The 26,233-nt window shown below is 33.9% G+C and overlaps 1 protein-coding gene across 4 annotated transcripts in view; it reads right to left on the minus strand.

Annotated features, from left to right (window-relative positions):
• Positions 1–26,233, minus strand: part of KCNH7 (potassium voltage-gated channel subfamily H member 7) — a 462,003-nt gene that overhangs the window by 30,400 nt on the left and 405,370 nt on the right. For 3 of the 4 annotated variants that reach the window (XM_032286560.1, XM_032286561.1, XM_032286558.1), the window contains 2 exons: positions 25,324–25,523; positions 2,041–2,293 (listed from right to left, as the gene is read on the minus strand). In XM_032286560.1, coding sequence (XP_032142451.1) covers positions 2,041–2,293; positions 25,324–25,523 — 453 coding nt within the window. The remainder of the gene's footprint in view (positions 1–2,040; positions 2,294–25,323; positions 25,524–26,233) is intronic. The other variant, XM_032286559.1, reaches the window with a different exon arrangement.

The raw sequence follows: 26,233 nt of genomic DNA on the forward strand, positions 1-26,233 counted from the left end.
TGCATCCTGACTCCAGAGCAAAAGTTCTTACACACTTGATAGTGTATATTTAATCTCCTTCCAGTGATTTCCCTGAATGGCATGGCCACTTGGATTTTTCTGTTTCTGACCATCAAAGTACTTAAAATTGTACTTGTGGTATCTATACTTAATAAATACTGATATATTACTTGATTATATAACTTTTAAAGATAATCAATGGCAATGTAAAACAGTACTCTCTTGTATCTATCCTGAAGCTTCTTTTTATTTTTAGAAAAAACTCCTTGGGTATATTATTTTAGTTTTTGGTAGACAATTTCATGTATACTTCACTGTAGAAGCTATCAAAGACTTGTAAATAATAAGGTTCTAATTAATCAAAAAATGCTGTAATATTCTTGTTTTACAAGGGAATTCAATAGTGAGAAATTGAACACCATATCCTAACTTTGTCGGAAGTACTGACATTAGAAAGGATATATTAACCACAGTTTAGGTAAATATGTATCAGCCTTCCAAAAACAGGATAAACAATCATAATTTGTAAGGATTTTAGGGGCCGACTTACATGGAAATAGGGACAGAAAAGGGTAATCTCCTGATATTTTTTATATTTTGGTAGCTTAGTATATATATTACTGTTTTTAAGAAAACTCTGAACTATATTAAGCATGGGCTTTGTATTTCAATAACCAACATGACTGTATATGATCCAAGAGCAAGCCAGTCCATGTATATGGCTTAGCAACACTCTAAAATTACTACTTGATGACCAAGAAAGCTTGTTACTTTCTTGTAGAAGCTAGGACTGGCTGATTTGAAGTTCAGAAATGCAATGAAGCATCCTCCTTTCCTGGCAATATAGCAGGGCAAACTGTCCTGGCCAAATTTAGTGAAAACCTAACTTGATTGTGTGACCTTGAAATGATCTAGAATATGTGTTTATTCTTTGTCAGCTTATTGGATAGAAATCCAAATTGTACACCTTAGTCAATTTGGGAAATTAAAAAAAAAACCTAATATAATAAAATTATCAAAATATATAAGAAAATCACTTGAATATCTTTATTCATGTATTCAAGTTCTATTCTATGTCGTACTCTGGTTCTGTATAGCAGCAGGGAAAATAGACAACATCCTGTCCTATTGGAGATAACCATCAAATGTGAACATCAAAAACTGAGTGACAGAAAATCATTGAATTACATGCTCACTATTTAAGTGGAACTAGATAATCCACAGGGGAAAAATGCAAATTTTTATAGAAATTAAGGATAGGCGTTATCATAGGGAGAGTGAGGCTTAAACCTACCAGCTATGTGGTAGGAGAAGAAAATAACTGACTGTATTTTTCTCTGTTTCCTTCTTCTTCCCCACTGTCCTAATATTCTAAAGAAGAACTACAAGTTCACATGGCCTAAATTTATTTTTAAAGAGGCAGATTAAACATGTGCTTTCTTTTCACCCAAATCAGTTGAAGTTATTACTAATTTAATCTCTTTATCACCTCTATCCCTGGTTGTTATGTTCATAGGTCTATATTAATTACCTAGTTAAGGGCTGTATGATTCCATTTAATCAAACACAGTAGGTAAAAGTGCAAAAGTGCACAATGGTTAAATTAAATTCATCAAAACATAAACCCATTTCATGGCAGGGCTTTGGCACACGCTGGCAAGTATTTCCTGCAACACATATATTTTATTTTAAGGTGTTGAGGGATCAAGCATGAAGCTAAGATCTTCTAACATAAAAAAAGGAATATGATTACTATTTTCCTAAATTTGGCTTCAAATGTCTAGGTGGCTGCCAAGAACTTAAAGAGAATCATCAAAGCATTTACACGTTGGAGAAAAAGTGAGACAGTTAAGAAAACATATTTTCTGCAAGGTTAATTTGGTTTGAACTGAATTTTAAATACAGCTTACAAATTACCCACTACTCTTAAACTGTTCTTATAAATGCATACATCAGTCTTTTTTTTTTTTCTAATCATTTTAAACTGTGCTTTACAAGCTAATAACTGAATATGTCACCATGCACTTCTAAAACACTCACCCAGAATAGCCACCACAATGTCATCTTTGAGAATTTCAATAGAGCCTCTGGATAAGAAATAAAGTGCAGTGAGGACATCACCACAGTGAACGAGGGTGTCTCCTGGAGGTGCATGGGTGGTCTTGAACTTCATTGCCAAAGCTCTGAGGCAACCTTTACTTGCCCCCCGAAAGGCTTTGCAGTTTTGCAGCAATGTCTGGTTGAGATGTAGACAAATGTCAGCTTGTAAGCATTCTGGGAAACCCTTTAGGACCTGAAGAAAGAAAAGAAAGAGTTTCATACTACCAGCATTCTGGGTATCTCCGCTTGAAATACAGTCTTTTTCTTGCTCATAAAACTGCAGGTGTCATTGTCACACAGGAGTTCCTACAATTCTGCCTCGCCTACCTTAATGAATACTTGGTTTGCTAAACATGTCAAATTTTTAACTCAAATACTTGTTCTCTGAATTAACTGCAGGCATTCAGACTCAATACAAATGCTGTCTCATTAAAATGTAATGCCTACAACTTTTCACACTGTTGCTCTTTCCCTACATTATGTTATGTGGCATACTGTGCACAGATATAATGCATGTGACAATTAATAAGACATAACTAATGAAAGGTGGTACAACTAGAAAGACAATAAACCTTTTAAAAAAATCTCAAGTCAATTTAGGTTGCCATTTCTGGTATATGTCTTAGTTATAATTAGTAAAAATGTTGATCCTGAAATAGCCATGGTGTTTGTAAATGTCATATACCAGAGTGTGCTATTAGTTTACAGTATTTGGAATATTTATGTTTCATATACACATTATAAATACTAAATATTTTGATAAGCACTGAAAATAGAGAAAGGCAAGGAGAACAGCAAAAACACTTTAAAGTGTAGTCCAATATTCTGAAGTGGAAATCGCACCAGAATTTGCAGAGCATACGTAAGCTTCTAAAGTGCTACTGTTTTGACAGCCTATTCCGGGGCTAATTTAAAACTTGTTGAACAGATTAAACAATAGCTTGTGACAACTGCTACTCAATCTGAATTGAATAAAATTATTTGTCATTTTCACACAATTCTCAGTATACAATGGTTCAGAGACATTCAACTTTTGCTTCTCTGTGTCCTGCTATTTTGGGTGTTGTATGAAGATTTTAATTTTTATGTTGATGTTCTCCTAACAGTACAAGCAGAATTATTTAAATATGCTTTGATGTAGAGGAATGGGACATTGTATAGTGCAATTTATAGTGCAATTATGCAATTTGGAGATTTCCTATCTGTTTGGATCCACCTTGGTATGCAACATACAGCTAAAATAGAGCTAAAAGTAATCATGAATTGTTTGTAAGGCAATTCCAATGTATTTGGCTCACAGAGGAAATTCAAATTAAATCATATGAGAAAAAACATATAATTATTACTATTTTTAAATATTCAAGCAAGCACAAGGATCCTACTATGTATAGGATCACTTTGATGCAAGTAGTCAGACTAGTATATTATAAAGAGGATTAATAAGATACCTGAAGCACAATAGTCATGATATTGTGCTCTTGTTTTCTTCACTGTATGGAATCACTCACAGAAATGGATAGGGAGCATTTTAGAAGAAAATTAATAAACCTGAATTCTAGTCATGGATTTGCCACAGGTTGACTCTTGTACAAGTCACTTCACCAATCTGTGTTTCTCTACCATAGAATGAGAATCTTTGCAACACTGAATTTAGCCAAATTTCAATAAACTACTCATAAATAGTGTGCCAATTGTTAGACACAGCTCATCCAGCTTGGTGATGCTATAGGAAATCAGGTTTTCATCCTGAAGAGTCTGTATTTCTTGGCTCAGGCCCAAAAGAAATATGCCTCCCCTTGATAAGAGTTTCTGGGCACTCATCTGTAATCTCTCCCCTTAACTGTAACTGTTCAGCTTGGTCTATGTGACTGGACTCCTTCCAGGTTCCTTGCTTGGTAGAAGACCTCTCCCACACGATAACTTGCCTGGTCATTTCCTGTTTCTGCATTTGGTTGCTGGAGGCCCTTCCTCCTCTTTGTTGGAATCTTATATCAACTCAGCTTTTCACATGGAACCAATTGTCTGGGTCTCTGATCGCTTCTACCATCTAAACCACTTCTTTGGACTCTTTGGTAAGTGATGCCCCACTGGAGTTCAATACACTTGAACTAAAATACTGGCCACTTTGCTTGGGGGCCAGCATTTTAGAATGTTGTGGCCAAATTTAGTTAACTCCAGTTTTGGGGTGTAGTATAAAAAGAACGTAGTTTATACTGGCCTCTGCATATGAATTACTTCTCCTCCGTGATGCCCACTGCTGTGGTCTCTGAATAATTTTAAGTAATCTCATGCAGATAAAGATGTATAAAGCACTGCGGCAAGTTAACAAATTAGGTTTATCCATCTGTCTCTTAAGATTCACCTGTAATAAGGTACATGAACCTTAAGATTCACCTGTAATAAGGTACATGAGGCATTTTATATTTCATATGAGGAAGATATTGCTAGGATTATAGTAGTAAGCATAAGAATACTGAGCTACTGAGCCTGTAGCTGCTACTTCTGGCATTTTCCATGAAGTATCCTTAAGTAAATCTTGGAATAGAAGAAAAATTTTGTGTGTGTATGGGTGTGTGTCTGTGTGTGTGTGCACACGCTCATACATGTTTATGCAAGCATGCTTTGAGTTGGAAGAGAGAAAAGAGATAGAGATGAGATTCTCCATTTCCCTGAATGTGTTATATGAGCTATGGGATCAGATAGGCTTGAACAGAAGTTCTAGCTTCATCATTTACTGAATTTGGTTAAATTACTTAACTTCTCTGAAAATCAGTTTCTTTTGTTGGTGAAATTAAATTAATAACATGTATTTCACAGAGCTGTGGCCACAATTTAAAGAAGAATGTGTATAAACACTTCCATGCACAAAAAGATTTTTAATAAACAATTTACTTCAGGCTTCCTCTGTTTTTTTTGGTCATGAATTTATTGTTCCTGAAAAATTAGTATGTTCTTTTAGTTAGGCAGGCAAAAATCTATTGTGTTTTCTCTTTGGTCTGCCTAATAGGATATTCTCCACTAAGTTTTGTGTTCTATTGCCTCAGCAGAGTTTAAATGTTTTGCTCATCATTGCATCACCAGTTTAAGAATAATTTTTTCTTGCTTCTGGCTATAACTCTTGTTTCGTTTCTGGCTTGTTACATGTCTTGCAATACTTGCACTTAGGTTGTCACTGTGAGTTGCCCTAAATCCCTTTTGAAATTAGGCAGTTACTAAAATCAATTTACAGATACGTTCTTGGAATTCCAATAGGTTTAGAATCACCCACAGAGCTTTAAGCATGCTTCAGAAAGTTTTTTCTTATTAAATGTCCTCAACCTCCAACATTCATTCTGTTGGAAGAAGTGAAACCCATTGGAAAGGATAACATCAAGTTGGAGGAGCCATATAGCTCCTGTTGTTAATGGAGAAAACACACAGATGTTGGTGTGAACTTGTCTAGGTTAAGGACTTCTTATATGGTATTAGCCCTTAACAGATTTTCTTAACTTTCTTAAGTCAGTCACGTAGATCACTGAAGTAAAACTCAATAAAATTAAGAGTCAGTTGTTGAATGTCTTATTAGTTCTATAGTTTTACTGGCCTAAATACGTTAGCAGCTCTAGGATTTGGGTTCTAAGTAAAGGGACTTTAAGAGGATCAGTTAAGAGTGGAAGCTGTAGTGGAATAGAGGTAGAAGTACACTGAAAAAAGTCTGACATAAGCGGCAGGCTTAAGAAGATATTTATCCAGGGCACCCCTTTTCATTGGCCACAGCTGTATTGTCCCTTTGGCTTCCTATTCACTGTACTTGTTTGTTTTCAGGGTTGGTTCCCTTGCTAAACTCTGACATAGAAGCTCCTTGTTTATGATTCAGATACTGGCATTTTACCAGGCCTAGCAGATCTGGTTACAAAGAATTCCTATGTCAAAGGCACAAGTACAAACCAGGATGCATGCTGATTTGGTGATTGTTATATCTATTTCCACTATATTGTTCACAGCTTTCTTGACTATCCAGCCTTAAAGCTTTGAAGGTACATGTCACCTTCCACTGTGCATCTGCAGCCATGGTTTTACTGAGGCAATCTAATTTTAAAGACCAAGAAACACCACCCAGAATCAGTTTCATGGCCTGCAGCTTGAAATAGAAGTTATCATTCTTTCAGCAAATATTTATTAAGTATCTGTTTGATATGATTTGGATATTTGTTCCACTCATCTCACGTTGAAATATTCGTAGCGTCAGAGATGAAGCCTGCTGGGTGGTGTTTGGGCATGGGGGTGGATTCCTCATGGTTGGTACTATCTTCACGACAGTGAGTGAACTCTCATGAGATCTAGTTGTTTAAAAGTGTGTAGCACGTCCCTCCACTCTCTTTCTTGCTCCTGCTCCTGCCATATGACATACCTGCTCCCTTTTCATCTTCTGCCATGACTGTAATTTCCTGAGGCCTCTGTGGGAGCTGACCAGATGCTAGCACTATACTTGTATAGCCTGCAGAACCATAAGCCAATTAAACATTTCTTTATAAGTTACCCAGTCTCAGGTGTTTCTTTATAGCAATGCAAGAATGGCTGAATATACTGCTATATGACAGGCACTATGCTAAGCATGGGAGCATAACAATGAATTAAACATGTCTGAAAATATATCTGGACTTCACGCCTTTCTCTCAATGCTCACATTAAAACAAAATATTACAGGGATAACCTGAATTTCCCACATTCTACTTTCATTTCAAATTTGGACATTTGTACTATACATTTATAATACTAAATGGTTGTTCAAAGAAATTCTCAAGGTAAGAATTAATTTAATTCAAATAAAAAGTTCTAATGGCATTTTTAAAATGCTGGCTTATATGGGGGCAGATTTTAAAAATTTCAAGTTACAGAAAATTTTTTCAAGGCTGCTACAAATCCTTTATCTTTATTATAATATAATATTGCTTGAATATTTTATAAATGTATTAACTCCTCTTTACTTGAATTTATGTGAATACAACTCTTTGACACTTTCAAAATCACATCATGACTTACAAATGAGAATTTGTTCTTTTAAGTGAGTATGAAATGCTTTCTGTGATTGTTAAATCAACCCTATAGTTTAGTACTTAAGGACCCCCAATTTAAAGACATTCTAACACAAATAACCCGACAACAACAAAACAAAATAGCATATTAAATCATAGCAAAACTCATAAAAGGAATCACACAAAACAGAGAGCAAAAATGAAAGTATTATTTCATACTAAACATCTAACAAACATGACTAGATAGTAATTCAGAAGTATTTAAATTTATGTAAAACTTCCCTAAAATGTGCATATGCTGACACACGCTTAATGGCATACAATTATAATATTGTTAATATTTGTAATTAGATAGTATGTAAATTCAAATTTTCTTCTACTGAGTAATGAATGCAAAAATGAACGTATGCCGAATTTAATATGACTGAACTTCTGATTTGATGCATGTTCTCATAAAAATGGCATGTCTTATTAAGTTTTAATAAGTAATTATTTAGATTTAAACATAAATTTAAACATAATATATAAAATAATTATAATATCTATTTTATGTGTTGGGGTGCAAATGGAAAAGAAATTTAGCTCAGGACTGCGACAGATTTTAATGAAAGAAATGTGTCCTATGCATCAATCACTGGAGTCAGAAGAGAGAAATATCCTAATAAATAAAGTTGTTTTTCCTATTATATGTCACTATTCTGTCACCTTTCAAGGAGAAAAGATAGATATTAATCTTCTTCATCAAATTTTACCTGGCTGCAGATAAAGGTATCTAAAATGGATTTAAATATTCACAATATATTGACAATAAAGTATTACTCTTTCTTCAAATCAAAAATACAAGATTCCATATTTGCTGTTCCTAAGCCCAAGTTCCAAAACACTTTCTCTTAACGGTGGCTACATTTTCTTGATTCTGTTTGGATGAGTGTCAATAATTGAGTTGGTTCTTTTCTTTTTTTAATAACAAAATGAGTCTCTCCAGACTCCTTCCATAGGATTGTAAATTCCTGTATTTGCTTTCTGAAAAGAAAGAAAATGTATTCTCTAATAGATATCCCATATCCAGATAGTACAAGAAGGTTTATCTATATTGTAATAAATGGTTTTTTTATTTATTTCACTTAGCATATTTGCAGAGGGGAGAATTCCCAAAGGCAGGCTGAATAAGGCACATTTAGGAAGTCTGAATGTGGCAAATAACTCCTCTAAATAGCACATTAATCATATGGATGACTTTGGCAGCTGTGATAACTGACATTAGGAAATTTTCTGGGGAAATTCTCTGAGTCATTAAATATACTTAAATCTTGACATATTAGGATTAATTAAAACACAAATTAACACTCCCTATGAAACACTAAACCTCAAGCATGATTATCAAATAGATGAGTAATATATTAAAACCTTAAATCTTTCCTAGTGTACAGCTTTAATATTTTATAGACTCTCCTGATTCTGATAAAAGAATTGTTTTCAATGTGGGCATTTAGCTTCTTAAAAATCTTTAGCACTTGTAAGATACTAAACCATGCTTTTTGTTGTTTGTAGAAGGTAATGTCACAACTTAATGAATTCTGTAATTTCTAGGTCATTTAAGATCACTTTATTCCTATGGGTTAGCCATTAAGAAATAGGAAACACATATTTCTTGTTTCTTTGGCAATTACATGTCTAATACTCCATTTTAACCACTGATCATGATAGGTGAACTCTTATAGTTGTTTTAATCTTACAAATATGTATTGCCTAGTTTGAAACCCAAAGTGTTTCATCATCTAATTTCTTATTTTACTTTCATGTGGCTGATGAGAAAATAAGGAACAATTTTATTTTATAAAGTGCTTGCATAAGGCCAGAATTTTGTCAAAGCAGAGCATTATGGAATGCAGAAGTGTGGGAATATTTGTAAGTGTTGAGAGAACAAGCTAATTTTCTTAATGTAACTTTTCAATATTTAGCATATAATTTATATCCCTTAGGGAAAAAAATAAGGACAGAATAAAAACCTGTCATACATGGACAGAGATGACAATATTGTAAATCCCAAATCAGTTTTGGTAATGGTAAAGAGTCCTTGAAAAATGAAACAGAATTATCCTTGCTACTTCTCCTTCCTTCTCCTGCAACTCCAGTTAACAGTATAACTATGAGATGTTCCATTGCTTTTGGAAGAAAAGTTACACTTTATCCTGATCTAAATTAAGTCAGGGCCAAGGATGGGTAGGAGGTGGGTGATGATGTGTGGGCAGAGGGGATTTATTGCTTTCATACACATGTCCTTGTTACCCAGGCTCTGGAGTCCTTCTGTTAATTCCGCAGAAGGCTGACTTAAAAAAGGGTGCCTCCGGATTTCTAAAATGAGGTCTCAGGGGAAAAGCTGGAACCCATTAAGGTTTCCAAGGGCAACAGAAGGGATCTGCATCCTGAGGAGCATTTTAAGGACCTCTCCTCCTTGCCCCTGCTCAATTATTTGAGAGAGGTAGTGGGGGAAGGGATGAACAGAGTATAACCATACTGGATTCTGTTGAATGCCCTGCAAATAGTTCTTCCCAAATGGATTGACTGTAGATGAACTTAGCTTGCCTACAAAGTAAGGAAAAAGGAGGTACAGCCTACCAGGTGATAAGAATAATTTAAAAACCAACATGCACTTAAAATACCATCTTGAACTTGAATCAAGTTTTATGGTTTTAGAAACATTTATCATGTATCGTATTTTAGCATTGAATTTTTTTTTATTGAGTTGTCAACATTATGTGAGGAATATACATTGGCGATCACCCCAGTTTTCAAATTTGAAAGCAGATGCAATGCAGTAGGAATTTTATTTGTAAAAGAGACTCCAGGGCTCCTTCAACCATTTTGACTTGCCATTGCTGTCCATCAAATTGGATTTCTAAAGTTGCTGCCAGTATAGTGAGACATAAAATGTTTCCCATTCATCTCATTTTTTGGTTTTATAGAAAAATAATGAAGGATAAAAATTGAGCTGAGATGCCCTTTTCATTTTTTATCTGTTGGGTATTTGTTCCTCTGGAATTTTAAGACTGGACAACAATGCAATTTTTTTTGAGGGAAAGTGGATGACTGTATTATTAATTATACAACTTTTTGCAAAAAATTGGAAGCTTTCAAAATAGCAAAGGTTCTCTTCCTTTACCTAACAAATTCTCCTCCTATAAAATGTATTGACTGTTACCTGGGACTCTGAATGTTCCAAATCCCAATGTATCTATGTACATTTTTGTTTCTACCACTTGAGTCATGAAACAGCTGTGTGTGTTCCAAACCTATTTGTGCCAGCTGAGCTTGTTAGTGGAATTATATAATTCAATTATATAATACAAAAAAATAAAATTTTGTGTAAAGAAGGAAAGCAGTGTCTCCCCTTGCCCATCCCAACTATGAAAATAAAAGCAAATGCTTCAAAAATCTTTTATAAAAGTGGGTCATTAAGAAAAATGCAACCAGATTTTTGCATTTGGTGTGAGATCTTACATGTCTAAAAGTAGAAATTTTATAGTCACTACACTCTGATTATAATCCAAGAAATAAGTAAAAACAATTAAAAAGTAACCATAAAAAAGGAGTACTTAGAAATTAAGAAAAATACTCAATTGTAACTTTTTGATAAAAGAGGACACAATTTAGAAAACAATAAAAATGAGAACATTTCATATTAACAGTTGCAGAACTACAGAAGCTAGGTACACTCAATGCCTTCCTTAGCAAAAATACTCAAACATCAAAATAGTTTAAAACAAATGTTAACAATAATAAAGTTATCACAAAAATAAGAAAGAGGGAATTAATGGAGGCAAATACTGAAAATGAAAAGAATTGTAGCAAGATAGCTTAAATACCTCTAAGGGCTAAGTCCTTGAACAAACTCAAATAAAATATATAAATCTTTCAAAGGTCTGCTGAAGGAAAAAGAGAGAGAGAAAAAATATGCAAGTTCAGGAACAAGAAAGCAGATATATGGGATGAAAATATTAAATTTTAAACAGGAAATATTAAATATCTTATAAGAGAAGCCTATGTGCAATTGTACAACTGTGGAAGCCTAGATAACATACATAAAGTCTTGATAAAATTAAAATTATTATATTGACTGAGGAAGAACTAGAACAAATAATTACCAAGTAGAGTGGGAGAGGTGATTAAAGACCCACTAATAAAACAACCAGGTGATTTTACAACTGATTTCTTTCTAACACTTGAAGAGCATATGACCACGAACGAACATCATTATATAATAGATGTGAAATACTAAACAATTGACTAACCAATAGTATCAACAATGCATCAAAAAATCTATAACCAGAAGTCCTACCCAGAGGAATTAGATAAGAAAGAGAAATAAAAGGCATCCAAATAAGAAGTCAAACTATCTATCTTTGCAGATGATATGATTCTGTATCTAGAAAACCCTATACATTCCACCAGAAGACTTCTAGATTTGATAAACAAACACAGTAAACTTTCGAGATATGTAAACTTTCAGTCAATGTACAAAAATCCATAGCATTTCTATACACCAATAACACCCAATTTCACAGCCAAGTTAAGAATGCAATCTCATTTGCTATAGCCACATAAAGAATAAACTATGTAGGAATATAGAAGACCAAGGAGGTGAAAGTTATCTACAGTGAGAATTACAAAATAATGCTGGAAGAAATGAAAGGCAACATAAAAAATGGAAAAACATTTCATGCTAATGGATAGGAAGTATAAATATTATTAAAATGACCATATGGCCCAAAGAGACATACAGATTCAATGCTATTCCTGTCAAAATACCAAAGCCATTTTTCATAGAACTAGAAAAATTATTCTAAAAATGTATGAAACCAAAAGTGTGCCTAAATTGCCAAAGGAATTCTAGGCAAGAAGAACAAAGCTGGAGGCATCACACTACCCAACTTCAAAGTCTACTATAAGGCTACAGTAACCAAAACAGCATGGTCCTGGTGCAAAAATAAACACAGACGAATGGAATAGGATAGAAAAACCAGAAATAAATCCACACACCTACAGCCACCTGATCTTCAACAAAGCTGACAATAACAAACAATGAGGAAATTATTCCTTATTCAATAAATGATGCTGGGATAACTGGCTAGCCACATACAGAAGATTGAAACTGGACCCTTACGTCTCTCCATCAACAAAAATTAACTCAAGATGGATTAAAGACTTAAATATAAGACCTAAAACCAATATAAAACGCTCAAAGAAAGTCTATGAAATGCCATTCCAGGCCATAACATTATATGACATTTTCAATCTTGGCAAAAAATTAATGACTAAGTTCCCAAAAGCAATTGCAACAAAAACGAAATTGAAAAGTGGAATCTAACTGAATGAAAGAGATTCTGCATGGCAAAAGAAACTATCAACAGAGTAAACAGACAACCTACAGAACGGGAGAAAATATTTGCACACTGTCCTCTGATAAAGGTTTAATATCCCAAATCTATAAGGAACTTAAGCAAACCAACAAGCAAAAAAAAAAAAAAAAAAAAAACTCAATAAAAAAGTGGGCAAAGGACATGAACAGATGTTTCTCACAAAAAGGCATACAAGTGGCTAAGAAACATATGAAAAAATACTTATCATCAATAATTATCAGAGAAATGCAAATCAAAACTCCAATGAGATACCATCTCACAGCAGTCAGAATGGGTATTATTAAAAATTCCAAATACAATAGATATTGGTGAGGTTGTGGAGAAAAGGGAACCCTCGTACACTGCTGGTGGAAATGTAAATTAGTTAAGTCACTCTGGAAAGCAATGTGGAGATTTCTTAAAGAACTTAAAAGAGAACTATTCCATTCAACCTAGAAATTCCACTATTGGCAAATGCCCGAAGGAAATTAAATTATTCTATCAAAAAGACACGCACTTGTATGCTTATTGCAGAACTATTCATAGCAAGACATGAAACCAATCAACATGCCCATCAATGGTGGTTTGGATAAAGAAAATATAGTACATATATGCAATGGAATACTATGCAACCATAAAGAGAATGAAATTATGTCCTTTGCAGCAACATGGATGCAGCTGGAAGCCATTATTCTAAACAAACGCAGGAACAAGAAACCAAATACTACATGTTCTTACTTATAAGTGGCAGCTAGACATTGAATACACATGGACATAAAGATGGGAACACTAGACATTGGAGACTGCTTGAGGAGGGAGGATGGAAGGGAATAGTGGTAAGAACAGGTATCACCAGACATTATGCTTACTACCTTGGGATCATTTGTACATCAAGCCTCATTGGCAATTTACCTATGTAACAAACCTGCATAGGTACGCCCAAACCTAAAATAAAAGTGAAAGAAAGAAAAAAATTTAAAAATATATATTTTTAAAAATCTATGATCCAGTAGGATTCATTTCCTGAGTACAAGGATATTTTAGTAGTATTTGTCTTAACACTTCTTTAATTAAAGCAATGATTAATATTTTTCTTCAAATAATAATTTTATTTTTTAATTACATTTTTAAAATCAAAATCAACTTTTCAAAATTATTTTGGAGATTCTAGTGAACACCAATAAAATACCCCAATAAATGATTGCTATTAAAAAAAGAAAATGAATTTATCTCTTTTTGCTGGTGATATGATTGTATACTTGGAACATCCAAGATTAAATCCTCAAGAGGACTTCCCACCATTCAAACAAACCAGAACTAACTAAATTAAACCAAACTAAAGAAGAAGTATTATCAGAATGAAGTCAAATTGAACCAAACCAACCAAAGAAAAAGTCCTTTAGAATTTGTTAAAGAAAACCAAATTGACCCAAAACTTGGCTCCAGAGAAAACAAATTAAAACAAACAAAAAAATTATAACAGAATTTGTTAAAGTGGCTGGATAGAAGATAAATAGTTTTATTCTTTATTATCTATAAGTAGGTAAAAATTGAAATGTGTAATATATTTTATTCAACTCACTATGCTATATAAAAATCAATAAAGAAATTTAACAAAAAAATAAAATTTCTAAGAGGAAAATTATAAAATCTTATTGAAAAAGATTTTGTTTATTAAGATACAAACCAATGGTTCTCAATCTTGCCTATGTATTATGATAGATTAATAAAAATACTGACACAAACTACTATAAGCAATTCTGATTTAACTATTATAAAATATTTCATATGATTTTAATGTACAGGATGGATGAGAATTTAATATTTAAATGCCAAAGTTATATTTAAATAAGGGTTAGAGTAGACCTACAATCCATTTTCTATATTTCCCAAGAAATAACAAGGAAGAAAAATGGCCAGCTTCTGACAAACATTAGTGACCTGCTCCTGGCAAACCCACTAAGGGTATTTATTAGTGGAATAGTCCCATTTATGTAGTATTTTTAGCAGGATATTTCTAAATAATCACCTATAGCAGGCCAATCTTTCATCAATAGACTTAATACAACATGACTTTCCGGAAAATGTCATATAAGCTGTGTAATGTCCAGAATATAAAATGTAAATCTTTAATGACCAAAAGAGATCCTTTTTAAGTGTTGAATAATCACATATATCATTTAGAGTCGTCCTAGGTTAAATCTGAGCCAGTACTCATACTAATATGGCAAGGAAGATCTCCGTGCCTATGCTCATAATTTGTTAATCCTTGAAATTATTAGTAAATCTTGACAGTGGTTATGATTTCTCATTCTTGGGAACCAGATTTAATAATCTGATCTTTAGGTTATCTCAAAAGTCCAACATTGAGTAAGTTGTAACTGAATTAAAACAGTCATTTTTTTGGAAGAATAAATGCTCTCAAACAGCCAAGGGAAATAAGCAAAATAAGATGATTAAGTGTCGGCCTACTTTAACAGATGTTAAAATATGACATAAAGCTGCTAAACACAAATTATTCCTTTTTTTCTTTTTCTTTTTCTAGACAGAGTCTTGCTCTTGTTACCCAGGCTGGAACGCAACAGCATAATTTCAACTCACTGCAACCTGCGCCTCCAGGGTTCAAGCGATTCTCCTGCCTCAGCCTCCCAACTAGCTGGGATTATAGGTGCCCACCACCACATCCAGCTAATTTTTGTATTTTTACTAGAGATGGGGTTTCACCATGTTGGCCAGGCTGGTCTCGAACTCCCGCCAGACCTGAGTTGATCCACCCTCCTTGGCCTCCCAAAGTGTTGGGATTACAAGCATGAGCCATTGTGCCCAAATAAGCCAAACCATTCTTATGCTACACTGAGCAGACAAATAGAGCGGCTTTTAGAGTCTAGATATGTATCCCAATTATACCCAAAGATGTAATGTGTGACACAGGTGGTATTTTAATTAAATAAATAAAGAATGGCTTATTTAATAAATTCTACCACAATTGTTTTCTATTCATGTGAAGAAATCATTTACAAAAATGGATTTCAAACAGATTGTGAAGTTTTCTTTCTAATCCTATACCAAATCTTATTTAAAAATTTGGGAAATTACTCATATAATCCAAAGGTTTAGTAGGGTCTTTTTAAAACAGGAAAGGATCTATGAGCTATATAATAAAAGTTAACCAATTAGACAATATTTAAAAAAAACAGCAATACTTTTGTATCCAAAATAGTCCTTAAACAAACATACTGAAAAGACATTAGAATCAAATTACAATATAAAAAGCATTCATATCTACAAATAATTCTTATTAAATAACACGAGAAAAGATAATTGAAAATATGAAAAAATGCTATGAATGGACAATTCATAGAATAAAAAAGCCAAATAATGTGTGTATGTATGTGTGTGTGTGTGTATGAGTGAATGAAAAAGGTGCTTAAAATCAATAGTAGCTCAGAAATTGTCATTAGAGTAAAAACAAACTTTCACATATTCATTAAACTGGCAACAATTAAAAAGAACCATGACACCCAGTACTAGTAAGGGGAAGGTGGAAAGGAACCAACATTGTTGATAGAAATACAAATTGTTAAGCATTTTTGGAATGTAATGTTACCATAGCTATTAAAATTAAAATGACATATAATTTTGGACTCAAAAATCCCTTATTTGAGAATCTACCCATAAAAATAAAGTGTTAGTAAAGGAAGTATATGTAAGTGGGTTTATTGCAGTATTGTTTGAAATGGCATGAAATCAGAAATCAAATGAATGCCCAGAAATGAAGCCATTAGTATAAGAGAAGATGCCATTAATATAAATGTAGTATGTAGTTACATAATATTATATTATGTATTTTATAGTTATAGTATATCAAATAAACTACTGTGGAATGTATGTGCCATTAAAAGGAACGAATTAGTTGTATCAGCCAGCTTGGAGGTATTTTCACAAGATATTAAGTGAGAAACATGGACTGCACGTAATTAAATAGATTTTTATAGATTAAATTACGCAATTACATAAGTATGTAAATATGTATATATATGTATACATGCAAATATAGGTATAATTATATTAGCATGGAAGTTTACACACATAGGTAATAGATAATGAAATGAGTAAAGAAGCGATGTGGGGAGAGAGTAGGAATGGATAAATAAATTGAAGTATAAAAAAAATCTTAAAAATGTTGCATTTAAAAAGTCCTCATAAAAAAGTAGAAATATTACAATTTTATTTATGTAAATAAAATATGAGGAGGCAAATAACTTTTTATCTAAGGAATACAAGCCCCTTTAAATTATGAGACCTATAGAGGCAATGATGTGTGAGAGCAGTTATGTCTCACTTTCCACCTTAAGCTAAATAATTCACCTGCTGTATGGACCCTAGACTGAGAGCCCCACCAGTTGCTAGAAATTGACCTAACACTATATGCTGGATACTATAAATCATGCCCTATAATTTAACCATGTATAGCCAATCACTAACCAAGCTATTTCAGTAAATCAATGAGAATTCCTGACAACTTTCCAATTGCCCCCCTCCTTTGTCCTTTTTTAAAAACAAACAAACAAACAAACAAACAACAACAACAACAACAACAAAAGCAAAACCAAAAAAGCCTTTGAGCCTCTCCTTTGTTCTCTGGAGCATTTCCCAGTGTTTCTTAGGCTGTAAATCCTTGACCTTTGTCCAAATAAATCCTCTATATGAATTTTGCTTCAGTTTCTTTCTTTATATTGACATATCTATGAAATTTATACCATCAGAGATGATATAAATCAGACATATCTATGAAATTTATACCATCAGAGTTCCCCAATTTAAAAACAAATTCATATAAGTCTATAAGCGAGAAAAATGTACATATATGGTATAACCCAAGTATAGTTGCAAGGTGATGTTATATCAGGGTGTTGTCTCTAACTGAAAAGACGGAGGTACTTTTTAATCACTTTAAAACAAATTTTTATGTACTGTTTTACAATTTACAATGATTCTATGCTTTAATCTGAAAAAAGTTAGTTCTTCTTAATGTTTTCTTTAACTTGGCTTCAGTGATGGGTTAAGACATTTTTCTCTTTAAGAATTGTCAATATAAAAGCCATAAACTTATGAGAACCAATAATTAATGTTTAATAACATTTTTAAAAAAATATAAATCTCAATCCTGTATACTAAGATGGGTGACAATGAAAGGAAAAGGAATAAAGCAAGGTGCAGATTTAAACTTCCATTTAATGTTATTCTCATATTTAGAAAGCATGGGCTACAAATGTTATGTAACAATAGTCCTTTTTTTCATTCTGCCCACTGTCTACATGACTCCACTCTGCTTTTACTCCAAGAATGTCTCTGTCTCTGATTACTCTAGACCAGTCTATATATTTTTGTTTATCTTTTAGAAGTACAGCTTGTAAAATTTTGAACCACTGTTTTTCTGGCATTATACTCTTTTTTGTTCTTTAGATATCTAGTCAAAGGGAATTGCTTTATTATAATATTCTGACCACAGTGTGGTGTTGTCTGATATTAAATGTTAAGAATGGCTCATAGGCTGGGCTCAGTGGCTCACCCCTGTAATCCCAACACTTTGAGAGGCTGAAACAGGCAGATCTCAAGGTCAGGAGTTCAAGACCAGCCTGGCCAATATGAGGAAACCCCATCTTTACTAAATATACAAAAATTAGCTGTGCGTGGTGGCACTCACCTGTAGTCACAGCTACTAGGGAGGGTGAGGCAGGAGAATTGTTGAACCCAGGAGGTGGAGGGTGCAGTGAGCCAAGATCATGCCACTGCACTCCAGCCTGGGTGACAGAGCAAGACTCTATCTCAAAAAAAAAAAAAAAAAAAAAAAAAGAAGGAAAGAAAGAATAGCTCATAGACAGACAAATTTAAGTTAGGCTCTGGGCTAAAGCCCTATCTTGGAAAACACATTTTCCTAGCACCCACACCTTGCAATTCACAGCAAAGAATCAGATGATAGCTTGAGATTCACCTCTATGATCCAAATAAAATAATTTTGCCTTTGTGGAGAGTGAGTCTTTGGCTTATTTTTCCACTATGATAGGTTTTCCTAACTACAGAAGTGTTTTAGCTTTGTGTGGGTTGCACAGCATACTGATCTAAGAAGATTAACAGAAGAGAGGGCATAATGAATGACAGTATATATGGAAATGATTCAGCATAGCTCTGGAGTGTTAAAAATGCATCATCAGAGGTGATGCTCCCCACCCCAAAACAATAAAGAAGGTTCATCTCAGATGGTCCCTAAGGTGAGTGTAGAGTTCTGCTGGGGGTGGCTCACCTGGCTAATAGTAGCCCAAGATGCAAAGTAAAGGAGATCTTTTTTTAGGTATATCTGGCATGAAACATGTAATGATTATGTATTTTTTCCATCCACACTCATCCACATGGATAGCAATATGTCTAAGCTGAGAAAAACAATTAAAATATATCTAAATTTCTTGAGATATTGCTGCTTTAAGGCTATATGATAATTTAGGTTAAGATGAACTACATCCGCAAGTTTCACCTTTAGAAAACAGTGATTATGAAATATGACATATTGGGTGGACCATTTTCATATCCATTTATATCAATCCTAGTCCACTGGCTATGTCTTCTACTAAAGAAAATATAGAAGTTTTATTTTGGAAAAAGATTTTGGATGGTTTGATTCCATCAGGTTTAAGAAATGCTGAGTTATTCCCATATTTGAAAGGAAATCATATTTCCAAAGAATATTTTATAACTGAACTTTGATAATCTCTATTTTATATTAACGGCTTAACCTGTGTTGATTATCAAGCGATCTGAAACTTAATTGAGTTTGAATTATTCCTGTGCTTCTACCACTGCAAAGTTTTTTGAAACACATCATGTCATTCAGCATAAGAAATTTAATTCTACAGTTCTGTTCAAATAAGAACATTATTTTAGGAGTAAAAAACAATTTGAGACATCACTTCCACCTTCCAACTACTGTAGGAGTAACATTATTAATAAATGGAGAAACTGAAGCACCAGAGTAGGTTCACCACCTAAGTGTAATGTTTCTGTAGACTTTTATAATATGGAAAGTGCTAGGGCATACTGTCATTATTTTTCTTGGCTTAGGATGGGCTAAAGGTCGGATCCTACCACTGAAGAACTCACTTTGCTTAGAAGCAGCATGATTCCAACTGTAAATAAGTCCTCTTTGATGATGGTTAGAGACCAGGATGAAGTAGCCATCATCACTTGTGAAAGATGAACATGTACAATTTGTGACCTGAAAACATTAGATGCCTGTCTTAAACTTGACATTTTTCATGTCAGGGTGTTCCAGATGGTGTTTTCTTGTTCTCTGTGATATTTTGAAGAAATTTAGGGTAAATAGCTTTGGTGTAAAGTAGGAAGGGCAAGTGAACTTTGCCCTTATAAAAGCACCTGCTATTCAGGGGCTGGCTGAAGTAGGTGATCGTGAGTGGTAAATTTTTGTGTTCATAGTAGTAGACTTCTTGCCAGTGTGAAATTTTAGTACCTTACTAGTTTCTCTAGAGCCAGATAATTCCTGTTAACTAATCTATCTGTAGATGACAACATCTGTTCAAGTGCATTGTGCAAAACTATTATTTTAATTCAACTCCTAAATGGTAACTAGGTATTTATTTATAGAAAACCAAAAAAGGATACCAGTCCTATGGATTGTTATCATTTAAATGTAGTTTTCTTTTCCTGCCAATCTTTATGCCCCTTTTAAATGTATGGAGGATTAGATGGGTATGAGGGCATCACATTTTGAAAATTTTGTTATAGCTATATGATACACATAGCAGTCTAGGTCATGGACTGTATTTATCAACGTCAGCAGATAAAAAATCATTAGAAAAAGTAAGGGAGATGAAGGTAATATGGTGAAGACAAGCCACACTACTTTGCAAATTTTGCTTTTACATTTCTAATGGGGTATACTGTCACAAGGATTGTTTTCATCTGAGTTGCTAATTGAACATAACTGAAACAGCTCACCATTATACTTTGCTACGGTGTATCAAAACACTCTGTGATCTAAATATAAAGGTCTGGCTTAGATGAAGTCTTTCAAATAAGTGTAGAGAATGAGTGTAACAAAGTTTTTGATGGAGCAGGGTTAGATTGTAGATGCAGAGATAAGCTCTGCATTAGTACTGGAGGCTGCTCTGACAGATCATAGAGAAAGTGGAAGAGTCATGAAGGTAAAGAAAATCAAATTTTCATTAAAATGTTCCTTAGAAATTACATCAGCCCCAAGCAATATACATGTCTATTAAACAGTATATCATTCTTTATTATATTCTTTTCCACTTTTAACTGACTTTATTCATTGGGTCCATTACAAGTCCATGCTCTGTCACTCAGAATCTCACTATGATTCTAAGTTTGTTTTTATTCTATTAAGCTGACTCAATTAAAATCTCCAAAACTCCCCCTGTCTTGAGCTATCCTTCTATTTGCACCTCTTTCTTTCTCAGGATTCATCTAGTACCTGCTTAACGTAGGAAACTGAATGACGCAGTGCAAGTGATACCAAGTTTCCCTTTAACCTGCAAGCTAACACCTTCACATCTTTCTCTTTTCTTTCTTTCCTGTCTTTAAGAAAAACTTACCTACCCACTCTGCTGAGAGTTTATGCCTCTTCCTAGGCTGTTACTCCTACTCCTTTCTATGTCTGTCTCTCAAAGTTTCCTCCATTAATATCCCAGGCAAAAAAAAAAAAAAAAAGAAAGAAAAAAAAAAAAAAAAAGATAATGTCCCTTTTCTTACTAAAATAAATGAAAACTGTTTCTGGATTATACGAGTTGGGGGATGGGCAGCAGATACGTTAGAATTGCCATCCTCAAGTAGAAAAGCTTCCATAATAATGTTTTTGCACATTTAGCATATTTGAGTTCTAGTGCTTTAAAAGTATTTGAAAATGACAAGTTTAATAAAATTACAGAGAGGTTAAGTGACTTGTCCAAGCGTAGTGGCAGACTGAGAGTTATTTTTTTTAGGTCTTCTGAATCCCTATTTTGCATTTTTTTCTATTATTTGGCCATTAATTTGGTGGAGGTGGAGGTGCTATTTTTAGGTAAGAAGTAAATTCATCATTAAATGCTCATACAGGCATTTCTTCCATGCAAGTATAATATTAAATTTAGGAGTAGGTTCTGCCCTAAATAGTTTGTTTCTCTTCATCCAGAAAGATGTATGGACCATGGTCATTGGAGTCCTTCTTCATTCAAGCCAGACTCCTGTGTATGATGTGAGGCCACTTAATTCTACACTGACATGGATGATGATTTTCATTACTGTGGTAGTGTTGTAACTAAAACAGTGTTAGGTAACCTCAGAAAGTTTCAGACTAAATCAGAAGAGATATTTGATTTGGAGAAATTCACTGAGATGCCATCAGTCCTACTCTGAAGAAAAAACATCTCTTCACTCCTAACTAAAAATTTTAAATGTATCAGGAAGGGGGTTTTCCAGAATTAATCTGTGCACATATTTCAGATAATTTTTTCTATTCATAAATATGAGATCACGCTCAAAAGAACATGATTTAGGCCAGGCGCAGTGGCTCACACCTGTAATCCCAGCACTATGGGAGGCCGAGGTGGGCAGATCACTTGAGATCAGGAGTTCAAGACCAGCATGGCCAACATGGTGAAATCCTATCTCTACTAAAAATATAAAAATTAGCTAGGTGTGGTCCATGCACCAGTAATCCCAGCTACTCAGGAGGCTGAGGCAGGATAATTGCTTAAACCCAGGAGGCAGAGGATGCAGTGAGCCAAGATGGCACTGCTGCATTACAGCCTGGGCAATAGAGCAAGACTCCGTCTCAAAACAAAAACAAAACCGAAAACAAAACAAAACAAAAAACCATGATTCTTTCACTAGCTTCATTATTATGGCCCATTTCCTTTTGTACTCTGAACCACTTGGCTCAATTAAAAGGGAGTCCATAATTGTTCCTACAGTGCTTTAAATTTTGAAACATTCTGGCAATACCTTTTTTACAAAAAGCAAAAGATGCAGGGATTAAAGGATATGGCCACACTTTTTAGGTCATTTCTTTTCTTATTTAACTAGTGCTTATTTTTTGTGGTCTATCAAACAATCAAGTGCTTTCGTTCATGAAAATAATTTTGGGTCAATTAATACACTATGATTGAATACCTTGTACTTCATTTGGACATGGTTGAACAGCAAAAATGACCTGAAATGTTTCATGATAAATTATATTTAAGGTTATACTTATCATGGAGTGCTGATGCAAAAAACAAGTTTAATGTGCTTTTATGTGTGACAACACATACATTTGAATGATTTTAAACTGCGATTAAATTACAATTTAGTTGATAATACAGAGGGATTTTAAGTGTGGTTTTGGAGGTAAAAAAATCCATTTTGATATTTTTGTAACCTCTCAATAGTCTAAGGGTACAGTTGCTTTTTCTCTAATCAACTTTGTTTTGTAACTAGTGCTTAACAAGTAAGCATCCTTGATTTGCTGAGTGTTCAGAGTTATCTTGCAGTTTGCTTACTCACTTTGCAGTCACAAAATGAGAAATGTAGACACCATATATAAACAAGAAGTCCGTGCAAAGTCAAGCTCTCAAAACCACATGCAAGACTCAGTGGCACATGGTTTAGAGCTCACACACTCCAGGATGATGTAATACAGGCATGCAGATGAGAGGAAAGGAAAGCACCTACATCATGAAAATAGAAGATAATGAAAGAGAATGACATTTTATTTATGACAATTATCTAATGCAAACCGTATACCCATAGCCTTTACCAGAGTCGGGACTGGGGCAGAGAAGTGAATTTTTATGGGGACTGGGAAGCTGTATATAAATATTGTTAGAGGTCAAGTTGTTGTTAAAGTTAAGGATTTCTATTCTGTACTTGGCCTCTTCCAGGTTGTCTTCCCCAGTTTCTTGCTTTGTATTTCCTCAGCTACGTCATGCAAAAAAGATCAGAACTAACATTGGAAATCATTTAACAAGCTCTAAACCTGACAGATAACAAGGGTGTTCTCCACAATTTACACGAGAATTAAATTGGATATAAATACCTCCTGTTCTTACCGGTGGGTGTTGTGATTCCATTTATTAAGGTGTGAAGCAGACAGGAAAGAGATAAATCTTTCATAAGTACATTGTAAATAGGCAAGTGGTATATAAACCATATTCATAGGTAATAGAGTCAAACAATGAAAGGTAAATAGTTGTCACAAAATAGACTTTATCACAAAAAAATGGTCACAAAACTAGAGTTACATGGGGGGAGTAAAATAGTTGTTTTGCTACTGTTTTTGAAATAATCTGGCAGTATGAAACAACAAAAAATGCGTGATATGTTTTGATTAAAAAATTTTGACACTGCTTCAGTCAACCCAGCAGTAGACAGTCCCCAGTAGATTTTGAATGCTGATACCTTTGTTAAACAATAACAATGATGGAAATATAGAAAAGTGATCAATATGTAGGTGTTCTTTCTTGTGAGATTAAAGTGTTCCTTTGCGAGATCAATTAATCAGATGAATTTTTCACAAGGAACTTTGGGATGATTAGAAATGACTCATAGAATTTTGTGTGAAAAGTTCTAATTTGATTAGCTCTTCAAATTAACATTTTTGTCATGGCGTGTCCTTCTCAATCAAATAAATCACACACAGCTATGATAAACTTATCCATAGATCAATATTACTTTTAAATTGGGCAATATTTGCAATGCTTCCTGCACCATTGCTGCTAATTTTGAACCCTTGCTTCTTCAATTAGAATATTACTGGTCAAACAGAAAGTACCAATTTAAACTGTACAGGCTCACTTACACAAAAATTGTTTCATGCAATTGACATAATTAAATATGAAAGCTTTTATTTTCTGAGGAATTCTTAGAAACAGGGTCCTTGCCCAGTGGAAGAGCAGCCATATGGGAAGGTACCCTATTTTTATTATTTTTTTCTGGTGCTCTGTGACATGTCATAGAATTTGGATTTGTTGTATGATTTATTTAGCAATCAGCCTTTATAGCCAAATTGCCAGGTAAAAGAATGTTGGCAATTCTCCTAATAATAAAAAGAGGTTTTTGGACCACATTAGTATTATTAATTGTGTTGATTTTTGAGCAGTGATACAGGAAGGGAAGTTATGACAGGTGATTGTTGATGTTGAAAAATATGAAGGCATCTGTATTTTTCCCTTGAAAGGAAACATGCATTAAACCAGGTAGAGTAAGAGGGCACAGCGTAGATTGTTTAAAATATAGAAAAAAATATTCTTAAAATAAGTGTGAAACTTCCTATCGTAAAATGCTTATATATAGTTAAGATCCCTGACCTCTCCTACAAGCTTTCAATTTCCTGTCTTTTAAAGTGTGTTAACCTGGGATCCCTGTTTGGGGGCATCATAATTATGACTGTTTACTTGCCAAATCTTATTGCAACTGGATCCAACTATTTTCTGGGGGTGTTGGCAATGAGGCTTTGTAGTGAAAGTCTAAGTCCCAGCTAAAGCAATGCTCTCTCTCACCAGAAGTGGGAACTCTACTACACACAGTTATATCAGTTTGCATCATGTTATAATGCCTTTGCCACACAGTATAACTAGATATAGCACCATGCAATGCCATGAATTGAGAATGAGAGACTATCTCCAGGGGAGAAAATACACATCCGAGAGAAGAAAACAAAAGCAAGGGTTTCAAAGCTGGTGATACCAAATTTTTTTTTTCATTTTGGCTATCACTATAATGCCTGCGGCACTTTCATTTTGGAAAACAGAAATACATACCATGTTCATGTCAATGCCATTGGTGTAAGTCCATGCATGCTGGAAATATTCTTCAAGACGTTGCCTCAGAGGGTTGGGGATTTGGTGAAAGCGAATGAACTCTTTTACTCGCAGCATCTGCATGTGGTACCTGGCAGTTCCCGAGTATAGTCTTTGGATAATTGCAGATACATTCCCAAAAATGCTTGCATACATTAGTGCTGGATTGGATAAAAAACAAAGTTATTGGGGGAACTGCACATAGGCATGTTATATGTTGTTACAGTATCAAGCATGTGGATTTTGATTATCTCAGTCTAGTGAGGATTTACCAGTGGATTACTGGGAAAAAAGAAGTTAAACTAAAACTGCTTTACATTTTTAATTTTAGTGATAAAGCTGGAGAGGGAAAGTATCCAAATTCATCATGGATTCTAAATGAACGTGAAAACTCAGATTGTTTATAATATCAGTGTGTGGCCGGGAGCATTCACCAGAAAGAAAATGCATTTGAAATAAACCCTTTCATTTGAAAAAGAAGGCATGTCATGGCTCACCATAAATACATTTTCTTTAAAAAAATATGAATCAAAAGCATGTTTTAGGGATTTTAAAACCCTTTCTGAATTGGAGTTAACATATTAGTTTTAAATTGTAACTTACTTCTGCCTCTTAGCCTCAAATCTAAACTTGTAGAAGAAAAATCTATTATTAAATTTGAGATTATTTTGAATACATTGGGTTTGTTAAGGGATACCAAATTCTTTTAAGAAACCCAGTTTCCTTAGAGTGTTAATTTGTATACAATTTTTAATCTATTTCAATTCATTTTCATAGTATTTTTGCATAAGAAACATATCTCTGGCTTAGAAAATTCACATAGCTTTATTTTTGTAGGGAAAAAATAGAATATACTTTTGTTCTTTCGTCT

Source organism: Sapajus apella, unplaced genomic scaffold (genome assembly GCF_009761245.1).
Source record: "Sapajus apella isolate SASKATOON/1434 unplaced genomic scaffold, GSC_monkey_1.0 scaffold18, whole genome shotgun sequence".
Lineage (NCBI taxonomy): Eukaryota > Metazoa > Chordata > Mammalia > Primates > Cebidae > Sapajus > Sapajus apella.